We start from the raw sequence: 18,791 nt of genomic DNA, 5'->3' as shown, positions 1-18,791 counted from the left end.
TCATGCTCAAGATGATTTGTTCTCCAATCTCCACCATATAGGAAGGCATGCATGCATGTCATGTAAAATCGCCTAAAGTTGTACTGATTGTTGTGGAGGTTTGTACCAGCTCGAATGGTCCAATGTTAATGTCAAATTTCCATTGAAATTCTTTTATCATTCATTTCTCACTCGCAATTCTTACATTTGTAAACTTATTTCCTTAGAAAAAAGCCATTACAAAAACTCTCAGGAATCATCACTGCCGGTGCAACCCTGCTGTGTGGAAAGTGGAAACCAAGCTGGCCTCCTTCCTGCTAGCTGCCATGGTTGTACGGTACAACTTGTACTTCAAAGTTCGAAGTCAACATTGGGGCAAGTGGCATTTCACGGGGGCCCTTTTCTTGCTCATGGTTTGGTCCCTCAGACCTACCCATACATCTTATATATGTTTTTATTAAGAATAATATTAGCTTGCTCTCAAAGTGTTGAGGAAAACATCTCATGATTATCGTTTAGCCACAAAATGAACAAAATATTTATAATAGTTAGAGGCTGATTTTTCTTTTCCTTGGCTGAACAAAACCATTTTTTAAGGACTAATTTTCAGCATGCAGGCATATACCCACATATATTTCAATCATATTTTCATCTCCCAGCATATAATAGATTTGGAATTATATGTATGTGGGGTTGGAGTAGATCAAGAAGAAAGTGGAGGAGCACTCTCTACACACAAAGTTAGAACATTTTAGATTACAATATGCATGCTACGATCCCAATGTGTGAAATAGTGGGAATCAGCTCCTTCCATATTATAAGTTTCCCGACTCGTCTCCCATCACATATCATACATGCGAGTGAATTTGTTTAAGAAAATATTAAAACCATGGTTGACTCACTTTCAATATGGAGCTCCAAGCCTCCAACCAATTAAGCCAGCTTGTTTGAGTCTCTTGAAAAGCCTTTTAAGTATGCTATGCTTTACTTATTTAGCTAGCCAACCTTGAGTGTGTTGAGAAATAATCTCACATTGTCTATGTACAAGGTCTTAGACATGTTTATAAAAAATGAATAATCCTCTCTTGTAGAACTTGTTTTATAAGATAAGTTAGGCCCATGAATTTCGTCATGGTATCAAAGTTTACCCATGACGAATGAGGGTCATACTACTTACCCAATGACAAGGACCAGAAAAAAAAATATTGGCTTGCACGCGAGAAATGATGTTGAGGAATAATCCTACATTACCTGTGGACAAGGCCGTCTTGGGCATGTTTATAAGGAATGAAAAATCCTCTTTTGTAAAACCAGTTTTATAAGATGAGTTAAGCCCATGAATTTTTTTAGAGTGAAATCCATCTTTTAGTTCTTCGTATACTGCATTTAATCTAGGACCCTTATGTTAAAGATTAATTGGCTGGTATATATGAGTGGTAGTACACAGGGATAAAAAAAATTTAACAAAAAATACGTGTAAAAATATATTATTAATAATATATACTTTGGAGTTCGGAGATGTAGAACAATCAACAATGTTTTAGTATGTGGAAGAAACCTATAGAAAAATAATGTGAGGTTTCCATGTCCATTAATGAGAAGGGGGAATAAGCTTATAATTATATTAATATTGCAGGCAGCCTCATGTTGCAGCCCCAAAACCCAAGTTGTTAAAGCTGCAGCAGACTCCCAAGGTAGCCATATTACTCTATTTGGCTGATTATGTTGAAAAATATTTGGAGAAACGAAAACAAAGTGAATCCTGGTCAGACCAGTCATGATCTTGCTGATCATCATAATCACCATTCTGCAGATCAGGATAATCCAGTTCCCAACAAGCAATTATCTGCAGATTTTCTGTTACAAAGAAGCAAGTCATGCGGTGAAGGAAGAGGAAGTGCTCCTGCGGATGAACTGACGCGTAGGCTGCCTAAACCAGATGCTGCCGTTGAAGATGACAGGAACATGGAACCTTGGAAAAAGGGTTTCAAATGTGATCTTCTGTGCCTGTTCTTGCAAGTGTTTTGCGTGGGAAACGTAGTCCCTCCCGGAAATGAAGAAGTAGCGATCGGAGAAGTCATATCAAGGACAGTTTCCATGGAAAAATTCGAATGTGGGTCGTGGGCTTCATCGGCCATATGTCGTGGCAGTGATGAAAATGGAGACTCAAAGCATCTGTACTTCGATCTGCCATTGGAGTTGATCCGAAGTAGCGTGACTGACGATGCAAATTCAACGGTGACAGCAGCTTTTGTCTTCGACAAACATCGTAAAGGAATTCTAAAGAAGAATGGCACGAAATCAGATGAATATTCGCCTCGCCATGTTCGTTTTTCTACATCGTACCCTGACTCGCCAACTTTATGCATTTCGCCTCGATTGCTCAAGGCAAGGGAGGACTTCACTGCTTTCCTAGAAGCACAGAGTAAATAAATAAAGCATCATGCATTATTCTCAGATTGCAATGTTTGTGTTTCTTTTTAATTATGCAATATTTGTATATTTGGTAATTTACCTTATAAATTTTTGGTGGCCATTTTGGTTGTGTTAGCACCTTTAATATGGAGTATTGCATGATTAATTTTTTGAAGTCCACTTATCTACAGAATTTTATGTTTCTTCCATTCTTAATTGCACGCTACAAGAAAAATACTTATTCGTGACCAGGTATTTTTGACGAAAACGGCCATTTACTACGAGAGAATGAATTGGTGTTCGTTGTAACGAAAACAGGGTTAGAATGGAAAATACCAGGGATGCAAGTGAAGCTAGCTAGCTATGTGAGGATTTCTCAGGTGGATCTCTTTCTTTCGGAACATCTAGTTCAGCCTCGTTTGTCTGTGAAATTATGTGAGGTGCATGTTTTGGTCTGGAGATTAAGATAGGTTTTTCAGCATTCTATTGAATTGGTTTCAATAATTTAGATGAAGTGAAATCAAGCCCCATCCTGCAGGCCGGGCTTGATTTCAACTTGAAGAACAACTTCAAACTAGAAATAGACCCACTTCTAGGTGTGTTATATGTCATGGAAATGGCAATAGCCGGAAAAGTTGAATGAGTAAGCAACTTGACGCATCTATCTCTCTTTCCACTCTAAACCTTCGAATAGTAGAATTTAAATATGAATTTTAAAAATTCAATTCTATCTAACCCAATTGGGAGCCCCACACTCTAAACCCATAAATTGGAAATGGCTTCATATGATACATTAAATCAATTTTACATAAAAATAACTTCACAATTTAGCATACCACATCAATACACGTCAGTTTGAATATTTACTTTTTTGGAATCTCTTTATGGTTAAAACATTTCTCTAAAAATATTATAAAGTTAAAAAAATTGTTTGAATATAATTTTTATTTTATTTTGAAATTTAAAAAAATAGTATTGTTTTTTATATTTTGTTTGGAAGTTTGAAAAAATTGTAATGATTATGTACTGATTAGATGAAAAAATTAAAGATTTGAAATTGAAAATATTTTATGTTTGAGTGATATTTGGGAATAAAATATATATATATATATGAGAATACTTGAAAACAATTGTAAGACTGTTCATCTGGGCTGGGTTTTTTCCCGGCCTGGTTTGGAACCCGGATAACCGAGTTCCGGTTATGGGTTCCGGCCCAGAGGTACCGGCTTTTTAAAACTCGGGCCCATCCGGCCCGGATGCGGTTTTTAACACCCGGATACCGGTTTTAAACCAATATCCGGGTTTAGGTATAAAACCATCGTAAACTATTTGGGTGATACCCTACCGCCCCCCCCCCCCCCCTCCCCCCGAATCACACTCAACTCTCATATGCTCTCTCTCTCTCTCTCTCTCCTCTGCGAAGTGCAATGCCCTACGCCTCCCTCCCCCCGATTCCTTTCTCTCATCTATTCTCTCTCGCTCTACTCTGCGCCTACGCTTGCATCTGCGATGCCCTAGCCCATCCAAAAATCACTCTCTCATCTGCTCTATCTCTCTCTCTCTGCTATCTGCGATGCCGAACGGTGGAAGTGCTTAAGCTTGGGATCCAAGAGATTAGAACAGATTTTCGTTTGGGTATGTTTTCTTTCTTCCCTCTATTTTGTTCTCTCTTTGTTATTTTGGGTTTTTTTTTTTTTTAAATGTTTGAATGTTTGATGAGTATTTTTATGGATTAGATTTGTTTGAATGTTTGAGGAGTATCTGTTTAGATCTATTTAGCTGCAAAATGCTAGAGTTGTGGGTTATTATTATTTGGAAGATCTGTTTAGATCTGTTATATCCAATAACATATATATATATATATATATAATGAAGATTTGTCATTATTTGGAAGAAATGGTTTTTAGGATGTTGTATCTTTGATTTTTCTAGATTTTTTTATTTTTTAAATTAGTTGTGTTTCTAGGTGGAGTTTGGAAAAAAAAAATTTTGGGGCCTTTGGGTTCCAAAATATTTTTCGGAAAATCAAAGACTTTAGAGAGTTAAGACTTTAGATATTTTTCTTGTTAAATATCTAAAGTTTTTAAGTTTATGAATTGGAGTAGTCATCGTCTTTGCTAGAGAAACTATATATACATTAATGTTGATGAGATTTGCATGGCCTTTCGGTTTTATATTGGCATGCACTATAAGTGGTTGATGCTTAATATATACAAAGTCACCATGCACTATGTTGTTATTAGGTTAATTAAGATAGTTATTAGGTACATCTATGTTTTCTCAAATATAAAAAACTAGAAAGTTGGGCAAGATTTTTATTTTCTTTTCTGTGGGAGCATGATCTGTTCACTTATGATTGGTCATTTCCTATATGACATGTGGTGGTGCTTTCTCCACTTTGAGGCCAACTTTGGGGATCAGCAACAATTTCATGTTTGGCTCCATATTAACGATTGGTGCAATGCTTGGTGCTGTCGCAAGTGGTAGGATTGCAGACTTCATCGGTCGAAAAGGGGTATGTTGAATTTAAAACTGTGATTTGGTAGTGCTCAACCTTGGTCATCTCTATTTTATGTTCTTGTTTATTAATTTTGCTAAGAGAAGTGGCGGTCTAGGGATATCTATTTGAATGAAAACTCTACAAAATATTTGTTAGTGTGGGTGTATTTGGAAAAAAAAAATAAGAATCCATTCTCATCTTAATCTTTAATTTATTAAGTGAAATTTGTCTTAGTCCTTGTATATAATCATTGTTCAAAACTTTGTGTATATAATCCATTCTCATCTTAATTTATTATGCTTTGTGCCATGCCTTGCTTAAGTTTTGCTGTCCATACCTTCCTAAATGACTCATTTGAATCCTTCTTAATATGCATGATTCAGTGAGGTTTATAGCTGGGGTCATCTTTAATATTGGGTTGATCAAATAACCTTTAGGCCAAGTTGCGTCTTCATCCTTCCATTATTATGTGGTGGTGGGTGAGTTCACAATTCTTTGTAACGGTGTATTGTCTTTTTGTTTGAAATCAAATGCCTTATTAGCTATTGCTGTAGGTTTGGAATTTTTCAAGTTACTTGTTCAAGTACCTATCAATGATGAAGCAGCATAGGTGCATCAATAAGAGTCAGTTGAGGAGTGGAACTACAAGTTGTGGGTTGGGCAATTTTGATAGGTTTGAGATTTTGGAAATTTGGTGTAGAGTGAGGATGAATGCAGTTTTGGTTTTACAATTCCATGCCTGTTTTGAGCTTGGATGGAAGAATTGTATACATTATATTTGCATGTGGTTTGGTTGTGTTTGATTATGAGAAATCTGCTTTAGCTAGCTTATTTGTGGGTAGCAAAATTGGTCTGCTTTATAGGTCTCTCGGTACCAATCATTCACATTTGATTTCAAACCAATATTGAGATAAAAATAGACTAATTTTTAATCCCACTTAGTGGTCCAATCATTCATTCACATTTTCTACCTTTTTCAACTTTTTTGTTCCGTTTTCTTAATTGGCAGTTCAAATAATATAATGTGTTATGGAAGTTGTTTCTGATTAATTAACTTTAAGCTCATTGATTGGGAACTTGCATTAAAGCTTCTAGTTTGTACAGGTTGTAACAAATGCTCCTTTCCCATATGGCGTGCAACAGCATCAAATACTAGTTTCTGATTCAATCAAGAGAGCTTGTCAAAACCACTATCATGTGATTGTTGGAAGAATAGCTAATTGCTGGAAAAATTACTATTTTTTGCAAACAATTTGTTGTGTATTAGAGTTTAATTAAAGCAATGTATGTGTTTTGTAATATTCTTAGCAAATTAGTTCAAACAATGTAATATGAAGTTGATTGCATCTTGTATGTGTTTTGTAATATTTTTTTATTTTTACATGCATTTAGTTAAAAAGTTTAATTAATTGTTTATAGGCTCATGTTATATTATAGGCTTATGTTGTATTGAGAATATGATTTGAAATTCTAAATGGAGACAAAATATTTGAAGTCCAATTAATAATAAAAAAGCTTTTGTCAAAAAAAAAAAAATCCGGGTTCAACCCGGATTAAAAACCCGGGATTCAACCGGGTTCCGGACCAGGTCTGACCCAGACTAACCCGGTCCGGATAGACCCGGGTTCCCTGATTGGAACCCGGATGAACACCCCTAAACAATTGTATTTAATGCAACATTATTTGCTTCATAGAGGAATATTGAATTTTCAGTCCCCGGATACTTTTGTTTACTGATTTACTGCTGCTTAATTTCTCCTGTCATTTTCCTTCGTTCTATCCCATTTTAATTTAGTTGAAAATTAAATTATAGTCTAGTTGCATCACATCATTTTCTTCTATTTCTTTCGTGGAGGGATGTGTATGAACCGGCCACTTACCTTGACTTGGCACTACTAACAAACAATATCAACGAATATGCACTTTGCTCTGATTAATTTACATATTTTGGCAATAACAAAGACTTGTTCAATTTCACCACGTCATAATGCATTAAGCAGGTATGATTTGTAATATCTCACACGGATTGATAAGAGTAGGCGGTGTATGAAATCTCACATTACTTAAGAAGAAAAAACTCTTGCTCTATATTATAGCTCTAACGAGATTCCACTTATAACATTAACTAGGTTTTGGACTGGCACGATGAAGACGTTGGATTTCAATAGAGTTCCAATTATATCATTGATTAATTCTTTTAAATATAGGCTCATATATGATTTGGACCTCCATTGATGTGTTACCTGATTACACTCAAAATTCTTGACAATTTAGTAAATTATTCGGAAATTATTTTTGTTTTTTTTTGAATAATCGATGAAGTGAAATTCTTGTAATTTGAGTTATTATTATTCTTAATTGCATTTTGTACCTTAAAGCAAAGAGTAAAATTGTACAAAAAGAACAACATAGACTTCGCAGAAGAGTTGCCCAAATATTTAATCATCCATAGCATAGCAGCTAGCGCTGTTCCTAAAAGCTATTCACATTCCATGGACCATATAAGGAAGTTGTTACTCAATATTACATCCGTTGTATGAAAGATACATTTATAAAATTTAGGTTTTATTTTCACTAATCGTACCAATTTGAGGCGCAACTGACTTTATATTTTAGGTCTGGTTTGGATAGTGAAATCATTTTAACTCATCTCTATAACTTTTTAAAACTTCTAAACAAAATATAATAAATAATTCAACTTTTTTAAATTTCAAAACAAAAATAATTTTAAAAAATAATATTCTAATAATATTTTATTTAACTTTTAACATTCATTTCATCTCACTATCCAAACCAAATCTAATTAATCTATGTGCGGTATTTTTCAATCAACAAAATAAGAATAAATGAAAGAAAACGAAACATTTATAAATAGATAACAAGTAGAAGTGTGATGCCCGATTTAGATTGAGAGTCTCAAACCATCTCATCTCATCTTATCTCATCATCATACTTTTGGTTGCTCCTGTTTGAGGAAATAAATTCACATTAATTTAGTTAGTTTAGTTGTTATTGTTCTTGGAGATCATGCATTATATTTGTAGATTTTTCACAATTTATTGTTTAAAGTCACTGGTATGTCTTTTTTGTTCCACGATTTTAATATGGAAAATGCTAAATGTACTTAAAAAAAAAAATTTGCTTCTCCTCTATATGTCAAATATTGATATGCTGAAAATTATGAAATTTTAAAAAAATTAATAAAATAAGTTTTATGAGTAAAATTATAAAGGGAAATACTCTAACCACAAAGAAATTATACAAAAGTAATCTCACAAATTGGCTTGGTTTGATGTGATTCGTCAGATTATAAAGTTACTTTCAATGTAAAACAGATCTAACGGATCTGATAAAGTCAAGTCATTTTATGAGATTGTTTTTATGTAATTTATTTATGGATGTAGCAGTCATTAATTATAAATAAATATAACACTCCTCATTTTTTAATATTTGAATGGAATAGATAGATTCAAGTTAGGAAGCTGATTAGCCAACAGCATATGCCAGATTAAGGCTGAGCACCGACCAGTTCGGAGTCGGATGGCCCAACCTCCGACTCCGACTCCGACTCCGAGATGTACAAAATCCGCTCCAACTCTAACTCTGACTCGTCGGAGTGGAGTCCGATTTTTGGACTTTTTTTATCGTTTTTAACTTCATTTTGACCCACTTTTTTAAAAAAAAAAAAATTGTGGACTTTCAAATTTCAATTTTCTCAAAATTATAATCTAAACTTATTAAACTTTTGATTATAATAAAAAATATAACTAAATAAAACAAGTAACATACTAACTGCATTCAAGAATTAAAAATAAAAAGAAAGTCCTATTTTTACATGTACTCCCATCATCCACGATTCCATATCCACATCCAACTAATCACTACAATAAACAAAAGCACCGTATACGAAATGAAGATTAAAAAAAGAAAGGCACCGTATACTATAGTTACTGTGGTATACTATTATAATTACTATGAATCTATTTTTAATTATATATATATATATGGAGATTCATAAAAAAATATATGATATATATATTATTATATATGAATATTAAAAAAAAAAAAGCACCGTATACGAAATGAAGATTCAAAAAATAGTATTACTATTTTATATATAATATAGTATTACTATAATATACTATTAGTCTATTACTATATCTTATAGTATAATTACTAATACTATAGTATCATACTATTAGTATGTTAGTGATTTAATATACTAATGTACATTAGTATTACTAATATATTTATCAAAATGAATATGTTGAGAATTTATTAAGTCAATAAATATAATTAATACAAGATATTGTTATATAAAATTTATATGAATAATACTTTAGTTATTATACATTAGTATTATATGTTATTATAAATTTATAGATTAGTGTTTATCCATTAGTATTATATGTTGATGTTATTATGCATCTTAGTGTTTATAGTATATTATATATACATTAGTATTACATATTATTATATTTCTACATTAGTAATTTAGTGTTACAACTTACATGTAACATGGTAGTAATATTGTAAATTTGTAATAGTATGATATTTACATATAGTCATATACTAAACTATTATTATTTATTAGTCAATTTAGTCTATATATTATAGTATAAATATATTATTTAACTAGTATATTATTGAGTTTAACTAACTATATAAGGTATATTTGTATAAAATTTAAATGATTAATATATAGAAAGACACATATCTTTTTATAAAATATGTATAAAATTGGAGGCGGAGTCGGAGGGCTAAGTCAGAGGCGGATCGGAGCGGAGCCGGAGTCGGTTCGTCAATGACTCCGACTCCGACTCTGAGACAAACGACTCCGACTCCGACTCTGACTTGTCGAAGTCGGAACGGACCCGAAACAAAGTCAGAGCGGAATCGGATTCAGAATTAAATTGTCAAATTTTTACTCAACTCTATGCCAGATGTTATAACACCCAAACCTCTAAAATGAGGTCTCCCCTCCCCCAATCTATAAATAAATAAATAAAGAGTTAGGAAACTGGCCCACATCCTAGACGGGCCCATTCACAAGCACAATGTTTTCTGCATCTTTTGCAAACATAGGGCCCATATAGCTAGCTGAGTGGGAACCTCTGTTCTTTCCTCTTCATCAATAAATGGAAAATTGACCACACAAACAGCCTAGTCTTTTCCTTCCCTCAATCCTGTGTTTTTAACTAATTCAACTTTTACCTCCACTTTTATGGCATAGAGGCCATCCTAAGCATTGATACAAGGAATTAAGGATTGTATCATAAAACTCAAATTAGAAAAAAGAATACAATTGTAAAAGTATAATAATAGTCAATGAATAATGATATATACAAGTTTCAAATATACAAATTTTGTACAAGTCTTTTTTTTTTTTTCTTTTTTTGTGGAATCTATTTTTTTATAAAAAACTTGCAGAAGACTTGTGCATTTGAGACTGTCCATTACTCATATTCAATTGGAGTAGACCGACACAAAACAACATCCGAATAATACACCAATTGAATTTTAAAATCGCTTTTAAGTACTTCTTTTGTCTATATAGCCAGATTCTATTTATTGGACCCATCGTCCATTTATTTGTTTTTTTTATTTTTGTAGTGTTGAAGTCTCTCACCCCTCAGCCCGGGTGACCTTCCCCTGTTGATACCTAACCCAAATGCTACAAGCAGGAAGACAAGAACCATGCACCTTCCTGTTCCACAAGTATTCATGTGAATGTGTCCCCCACCGTTTCAATGCAGGTCTGTCACAGATGCATCACACTCTCTCTCTCTCTCTCTCTCTCTCTCTCTCTATATATATATATATATAGATATAATAAGAAGAGGGAAATTGAGGGCCATGCTGGCAGTGGCCACCTCTCCTTTTCTGGTTCGGATTCTCCATTCCCATTATGGCAGCTCAGCTGCAATGCATGCCTGCCGCCAGCTATATCTTATTGTCATCATCTGTTGCTGTCTGTCTGACGATGAGATCCCCCGACTCCACAAGCACAAATAACCAAACATTTGTCAATCAATGGACGTACACATCATCCCTCTCTTCACACACCCACAGGACAATCCACAGGGCTTTTTCTTATCGTCATAGTTATTATCGTCGAAACCATTTAGGATGTCACTAAATTCACGTGAATAGGTCCGAAAAACCTGATCACTCTCTCGTGCATGGTGAGCTCCTCTTCCAAGTTTTTATGTCAATTTTGACCCGAAAAAATCTATTTAGAATCCTCGAAATCCATATTGACACATTTGATCATATGGGAAGTCTCCCATAAAAATAAAAATGATTGATATTTTAATTATTTTTAATTATAATAAGTAGTCATGATGTTTGTATGCAAACAGAACTCAAAATTCCCATCAAGATGTTTTGAGTTTCCATCACCATGTTCATGACTTTGGAACCACCAAAACAAAAAGTCATCCAATTAAAGAGAAAAACATGACCAACTTTATGCAAAATCCCATAATTCCTCTGAAGATTTATTGATGATGAAATAAACAGTGATATGAGGTGGAAAATGCAGCATTGGCTGCTCAATTAATTTAGTACTTTGGAGATCATATTGGAGTTATAGTTATAACTCCTTGAGAATCATAATCGTAGAAACAGTAGTTGGATGCACCTCTTATTGAGAGATGTGTGTTTTTGTTGAAATCAATTCAACCCGTCTTAATTTATCTTAAATCATTAATTGATGAGAATCGGGATTCATTATTTTTTTTTTAACTTTTTATAAAAAAATTTAAACATATCTCAACTTACTTCTTATATATTCAAATACATATAATTTGAGCTTATTTATATTTAAATACATCTTAATAAAATTTATAAAATACTATTTATATTTACAAATAAACTCAAATCATTGGATGTCAACGTAATAATCTGTGTCAACAGTTGGGAGATGTTTTATATATGAAAAATTATTTTTATCAGTTACTATTTATCATCTCATACCTCACATCTTATAAAAAATTATATTCACATCTTATAAAAAAATTATAAATATAAAATATAAAAATAAATAATAACTGAGACATAATATTTCTATATATATATATATATTCTCTGCAGAACACCGCCATGCACACTGGAGTGTGCAGGAGTCGTGAGGGTGAGGGTAGTAATTAATAATAAAAATTAAATACAGGGGTGAATCATTCATTTCTCTGGCAAACACATTATTGCAAAGTAACGGTTGAGTACAAAAGCTGCTATTTTTGGTATAGTATTATTAATTTGAGGGTACGTGATGTAATCATTATTGTTACCACCAAATAAAGTGCCTCATCAAATTGATTTGGTTGGAACCCACTACTAGTACAAGAGAATTTTCTCTACAATTTAAGTTTAAATTTACTAAATTGACCTAAGTTTTGGTTCTGCATTTGGTAATATATGTTTATAAATGAGAAGAAGATATTAAAAGTAAATGAAAAAGTGACATTATCTAGCTTGTCACATCTATGATGAGAGAGATATTAAAATATGCAGGCCGGTGGCAACCTCAATTATGAAGACTACAAATGATTTAGGTGATGTGTAGGCTGATTGATAGTCAGGACAGCCAAGCAAAGCAGAGGACCTATCTCATTTTTTGTTGTTTGATAAAGTGAAATCTCCTTGAAAGGTTAGGGCGTTGAATAATGATATAAGATGAGCATTTTGTTAGTAGTAATCAAATATCTTTTTAAATAATAGTAAAATAATTTATATTAAATGTTTTTGAGTTTTGGAAGATGAAAGGGTAAAAGTGTCATACAAATATTATAAAACTAAAATATCTTAGAATAAAGTTTTTTAATATTAATTTTGCTTGTATTGTTTTTTATATTTTGTTTTGAAATTTAAAAAAATTATAATAATCAGATGAAAACGTTAAAAATCTAAAGTTAAAAATTATTTTATATTTGAGTAATGTTGAGAAAGAAATTATGAGATTTTTTTTATATGAAATGAGATCGTCTCACTTCCTAACACATGATCTTATTCTTTTATGAGACTTGTATAGACCTATGGGAAATTTGTATACCTTAAATTTGTATCTAGCATTTGCATAAAGCCTAAAGGGTTGATCTTTTGATCAGGATGTGTGTAAAAGTGACTCCTCCAATCACACGCTGGCATCTCATGATTCTTCCAATTTTATAACATATTAGAGAAGTGCTACACCTACACAATAATATTATACGAATTGAATGGTCGCTCTATTTCATCAATGTTTCTTATTTCATTAAAATTTCAAATTTTAAATTTTAAAATTTTAGTAGCTAATATATTAATACGTATGGTTATGTAAGTAGAATTATAAATATATATAGCGTTTTCCATAAATTAAACTACACTTATAAGGAAAATTTGAAATCCTAAAATATGAGTTCTAAACTCTTAAGAATACTACTAATTATTTTTTCAGTTTAGATTGAGAGTTGATCTAATAATTATAATTTTATCAAATTTTTATATAAAATATAATAAATAATTCAATTTTTTTAAATTTTAAAATAAAAATAATATTTTATTCAATTTTTAACTTTTCAAATAATACCGTCACTCCATCCGACAGTCGCAGTCACCAATCTTTAGAGGTCATCAGAATTAATTTTTTATTTAAATAAAATTATAAATTTGATTGTGTGTAATTAATTAAACACCGCATCCTACTATTAGATTTTCCCAAGGAAGAAAATCCTTTAGCCATCTCAGTTATGAAACCTTATGAATTAGAAGAAAGTAGCTCACAATCATTAGTTTCTTTGTTTTTCTCCTCTTTTTCCTTGCGTTAGTTACATGACAAAGACATCCGAAAGAGCCCTTAGGCCTTGGTGTCGCCCACAATGCCCTTTTTGACTTTGAAAAGCCAAACTCTTTGCATATTATTGCCAACAACCGAAATCCTTTCTCATCGTCGAAGAATCATTTCCCTAACTTTTTTCCTGTGGCTGTGAAGCACAAAAGCATATAAATTCATTAACACAATAATAAAGCGAGATAGCAGCCGCGCAACCGCTCCCTCCACTCTTCAGTGGCTGTATGTGAAGGTGGCCCCCTCACCGACAACCCAATCAAACAGAATTATCAAAACACTTCAATCTAAAGAATGAATATTAAACTTCACATATATATATATATATATATAAAATCCAACATCACCTCTAGTCAACTCCCTCCAATCGATTCCATTTTCTAAAAACGATTATAATGTAACAAAAAAATAGAAGAGAATAGTACAAAGGTTGAAGAAGAAAAAATGGTGTCATTGCCGTGTCCTTTGTAGCCTGGATCCAATCATTTTCAGCTCGAAGTTCTTCACAGACCCAGCAGCATCTCTCATTGTGGTGTCCATGACATAAGGGATTTTTTCGAATCTGATCTCTGTCGAGTTTATTAGGTTCCGACATGGTTCGCGCCGGACTGCTATGGTTCCATGGTAATGGAAGTATTTGATTCGGCCCTCCGTTTTATGAGTTGTTTTACCAGCGAGGTTTTGTGACATATGTACTCCAGTGGCATATACATTGCGCGGCTGCACAGCGTATTTGCGGTCCCTCCTAATTCCTTTCACCACATCCCTATATACAAGCTTTTCGAACCCCCACCTCCTGAAATTTGGACATCACAGAATATTACAAGACAAGGATGTGAAGAAGATGTATTTCAATGCCAAATGCAGTCATCAAAACAATTGTGAAGTCATAGACAAATTAATAAACTTGCTTGTTTCTGAAAACAAAATCTTCTTGACTTTTCTGTTGTAAAGGATCCACCTCAAATGGAACCAAACAATCAACTGTCCAGAAAAAATAATCGGCTAATATGGCTCTTACAATGAGACATGAAAAATAAATACAAAAACTGAGTTCTACGAACAACAATCTAGATGGTTTAGCTTAAGACCCTTCTATCAACAAGTCCCAAACAATCGTTCCTAACCCTCACTATTTTTATTTTCTGGTGATGTCGTCATCATTCTTTATCTCAAATCAGCAACAACATAATTGAATGGTCACCGATGTCAAACCTTTAAAATAAGCATTCAAGTGCCTTCCATTACACTTGGGGAGCATTAGGTTTCCAAAAATCATATCATACTTAATTATTTGACCCTTTGGCCTATCTTACATCTTACTCCAGGAGAGAACACCTTTTATTGAAGGATTGTTCCCTAAAATAAAAAAAGGAATCTTTAAAAAATATGAGTAATATGCTACTTTAAGAATTAACAAGATCCCAAGCATGCATAACATACACGAACTTTGGAACAAAGTTCAAACCCACCAAACTTCCACATACCCTAAAACAACCATGAGAAGGAAGAATCAATTCCAATACTACATGAAAGTTCCAATGGTTCCAAATGTATAAAACACTTTGGTCCATCAATGCCAAAATGCTCCCATCACCCAACTACAGCATAATAATGTAAATGTAGTAAGATTAAATATAATTCATAAAAACTGATTATACTATGAAATACTCAATTGCGAAGACAAATAAAGTGCACTGTAAACTCCCTTGTATGGGGGGGGAAACTACAATCTATGCTCTCAAACGGATAAACTCCGTGAAGATTGAACTACTAACATGGCAATGTGAGTTCAACACAAGAAGTTATTTACCATCAAACAATCTGGATCTATAATTTCCATCAATAAATGCACCACGAAGATCAATACAAACATCAAAATTTCAATAACTGAAATTCAAAAAATGTTAAACAATTCTCAAACTCCAAGTATGACATTTCCCCTGCCTCTGTGAAATTTAATTGCTCAGGTAGTTGGCTTTTTAAAACCTATCCACCCATGGAAAATGTAAAATTGAACACATTGAAAAAGACGTCAAAAACTGTATTCAACCCAAGCAATTTCCCACTATTTTCTCAACTTAAATCACGCTAAGGAAAAATGTAATCAAGAGGACGCATGGAATGTACCTATAGGTTCTGCCGGCAGGTTCGTAAAGGCATAGCTTACTGCTCATGGGCATCTGCTCAATGGTGAACTGCGAGTAGTTGGAAAGCGAATCGAGCACCGTTTTAATGGTGCTTTTGGGCGGCACATATATATACTCATCAACGTCAAAGAAGAACATCCATTTAGCCATAAACTTGTACCTATGCAAGCAATCATTCACAACCATGAACTGGTTGTGATAGTACCCGTCAAATCTTTCCTGCTCCCTTATATCTTGCAACGTCACAAAGCCCTTTTCCATCCATGGTCTCAACACCTCCAACATCTCCTCATGAATCCCACCGGCGTCGTGTATCACAAAATGCGATCTCTCCCCGAACAATCTAACGTGGTACGCTATCCACTCCCTCAGTCTCTGGGGACTCAAATTCCCATACAAGGACGAGCCACAATACAGATAATCGTACTTGGGTTTTGAAGTAAACAATGCGAGATTCAAGGATCCGGGGGACTCTGTCAAGGCCTGGATGGTGTCCGTGACGTTGAAGCTGCGGTCACCGCCACCGGAGGTGGAGGCGTAGAGGAGTAATGTTCCGCCGGAGTTGTCGGTATTGATGGGTTGAGAGAAGGTGCAGTTGACGACAACAACAGTGTAGACCCGGCCGTAGCCCCAGTCCGGGAGGATCTTGTAGCCGACGGCGGAAATGGGTTCGGAGGAGTTGAGATGTGGGACCCACTGGCACTGGTAGGTCGGCTTGGCGAAGACGTGGAGCGGCTTGGAAGCTATACCCACAATGGCAAAGGTGTTGAGGCCTCCTCTGTAAGCCCCCATCGTGACGAAGCTGTAGGCTGCCGCGCCGTAAGTATTGAAGCCACGCTTGATAACGCCATTATCAAGCGTCTGATCTTCTTGCCGAAGGGACGTTGTAGCCGGCTGAGACGGCGGTGGCGGTGAAGAAGGTGGGGGGGCGAGTAGGGAAGAATGTACGGCAGAGGAATTGGAAGTGGTGGGTGGGGCCATCTCGGTGGTGACGACCCTGGAGATGCAGAAGCGGAGATCGGAGGTGGAGATGGTGAAACTAGAAGGAAAGAACTGGAGAAGAGTGGCCAAACTGCAGAGTATTAGAAGAGCAGTTAACAACAGCTTAAGCTCTGCTGCAAAATTCCACACTCCCACCACCAACATCCTCTTCTCTTTCTCCTTAGGTTTATCCATCACTCAGTAAAGGAAGAACAGGATTCAGGAAGGAAGAAGAAGAAGAAGAATGGCAAAAAGATTTATCCTATTCTCCTCTGTATCTCCCTGTCTCTTCCTCTCCTGCCTCATGTCATTATGTGTGTTTTATATTGGAACGAGTTATTAGCGGTTCTCCCTTCTCCGTCCTCCAAATTTTTTTAACGAGTACTGTTAAATCTGCTCAGAAATTATATAAAAATAATTTTATTAAATTATTTATAATTCGATAAATTACATCAAATCACTTTAATATATAAATTATTTTCATATAATTTCTTTATAATTTGAGTATTTCTCTTTTTTTTTATTATCAAAATATTTATATTTATGAGCAGAAATGTATCACATTCTTTATCTCAAGAGTGCGTTTGGTTACCAAACTTACCTGAACTCATCTCAACTCATCATTACAACTTTTTTAAATCTCAATACAAAATATAATTAACAATTTAACTTTTTCAAATTTTAAAATAATAATAATATTAAAAAATAATATTCTAACAATATTTTATCATCACAACTCAACTCAACTCAACTCATTTCAACATCTACACACACCCTAAGAAAACTTATTTATAAATTTTCTTCTATAAAATAAATCCGGACATATATAGGATATATTTTTTACACTATTTAGAAAAAGTAAAATTTTTATAAATTAAATGATATGTTAAATTCATTTAAATAGCTGATTTATTTGAGATAAGAAAAGTATCTAAAAATTTATGAATTTGAGTACTCCACAATTCTCCACTACATAACAATTGTTGTGAATATAGTTGCATTTTGAGTCATGTTTAGTTGGAAAATCTAGCCCATAAATTATAAAGCTCGAGTTGTAATTGAGCTAAGTGTTCAACCAAGATCAGTTCAACTTGTCTCAACTCGAGAATTTTTTTGTTTCTTATTTTCTTATTTTAAAGAATAAATATATAGGATAATAATACAAATCAAATGAATAAAAAATTTAATAAATTTACTAACCAAAAATCAAAATTATACTTCGAATACAATATTACAATTTATACTTACCAATATATTTATAACTAATATACATATCCATATACACACATAAATGTTAGTGTATATGCTTTTAATATATAGTGTTACTTTATATCTGGTATTTTGTACACATGCCATATATCAATTATATTCTTATTGATATAAAGGTTTGCGTTATAATACATAAGCAAGCTTGTTCTCGAATATTAATCAACTCAAATCAAATGATTATAATTTTATATTCATATGTAATTCATTTTAGTGAATAAAAAAAGGAAAAATCTAATTGCAAGTGATTCTGCGCACTAATACGCGCACCCATTCAATATGATTGGTCAAAAAATAAATTTTATTGAAAACAGTACTAATTTAAATTTAAAATATGAAGACAATAACATTAATACGCAGATTGGTACGCAAACTTACTTGTGTATAGCAAAACTAAAAAAAAAAAGATGACTCAAGTTTTAATTGATTCAAATTTGGACAGTTTGTTCAAATTAAACTAGTAATTATGAATTTTATTTTGGGTATTTAACAATATTTTCCCTTTAAGCTTGGTGGGGCGATTCATATTTATATTTGTGTAATGATAAATATATTCGTAGAGTGTGTAAATATTGCGTAATTTTTTTTAAAAAAAATGAGATATATTATTAAAAAAATTAATTATTTTTTTATATGAGTCTTATATTTAATCAATATTTTCAAAGAAATTACA

The 18,791-nt window shown here is 33.3% G+C and overlaps 2 protein-coding genes across 2 annotated transcripts; one reads left to right on the top strand and one right to left on the bottom strand.

Annotated features, from left to right (window-relative positions):
- The first annotated feature begins 1,597 nt into the window (after nt 1–1,597).
- Nucleotides 1,598–2,672, top strand: LOC121267552. The gene has a single exon (XM_041171462.1). The coding sequence runs from the start codon at nt 1,702–1,704 to the stop codon at nt 2,410–2,412; it is 711 nt and encodes a 236-aa protein (XP_041027396.1). The 5' UTR covers nt 1,598–1,701; the 3' UTR covers nt 2,413–2,672.
- An 11,344-nt stretch (nt 2,673–14,016) lies between these two features.
- LOC121267551 (galactan beta-1,4-galactosyltransferase GALS3-like) lies at nt 14,017–17,206 on the bottom strand. The gene is made up of 2 exons (XM_041171461.1): nt 15,852–17,206; nt 14,017–14,517 (listed from the first exon to the last, which is right to left on the bottom strand). Exons 1-2 carry the CDS (start codon nt 17,045–17,047, stop codon nt 14,172–14,174), a joined length of 1,542 nt encoding a protein of 513 aa, XP_041027395.1. The 5' UTR covers nt 17,048–17,206; the 3' UTR covers nt 14,017–14,171.
- Between the last annotated feature and the right edge of the window lie 1,585 nt (nt 17,207–18,791).

Source organism: Juglans microcarpa x Juglans regia, chromosome 5S (genome assembly GCF_004785595.1).
Source record: "Juglans microcarpa x Juglans regia isolate MS1-56 chromosome 5S, Jm3101_v1.0, whole genome shotgun sequence".
NCBI lineage: Eukaryota > Viridiplantae > Streptophyta > Magnoliopsida > Fagales > Juglandaceae > Juglans > Juglans microcarpa x Juglans regia.
The sequence above is the reverse complement of the archived record's forward strand: the minus strand, read 5'-3'. Positions and strand labels throughout refer to the sequence as shown.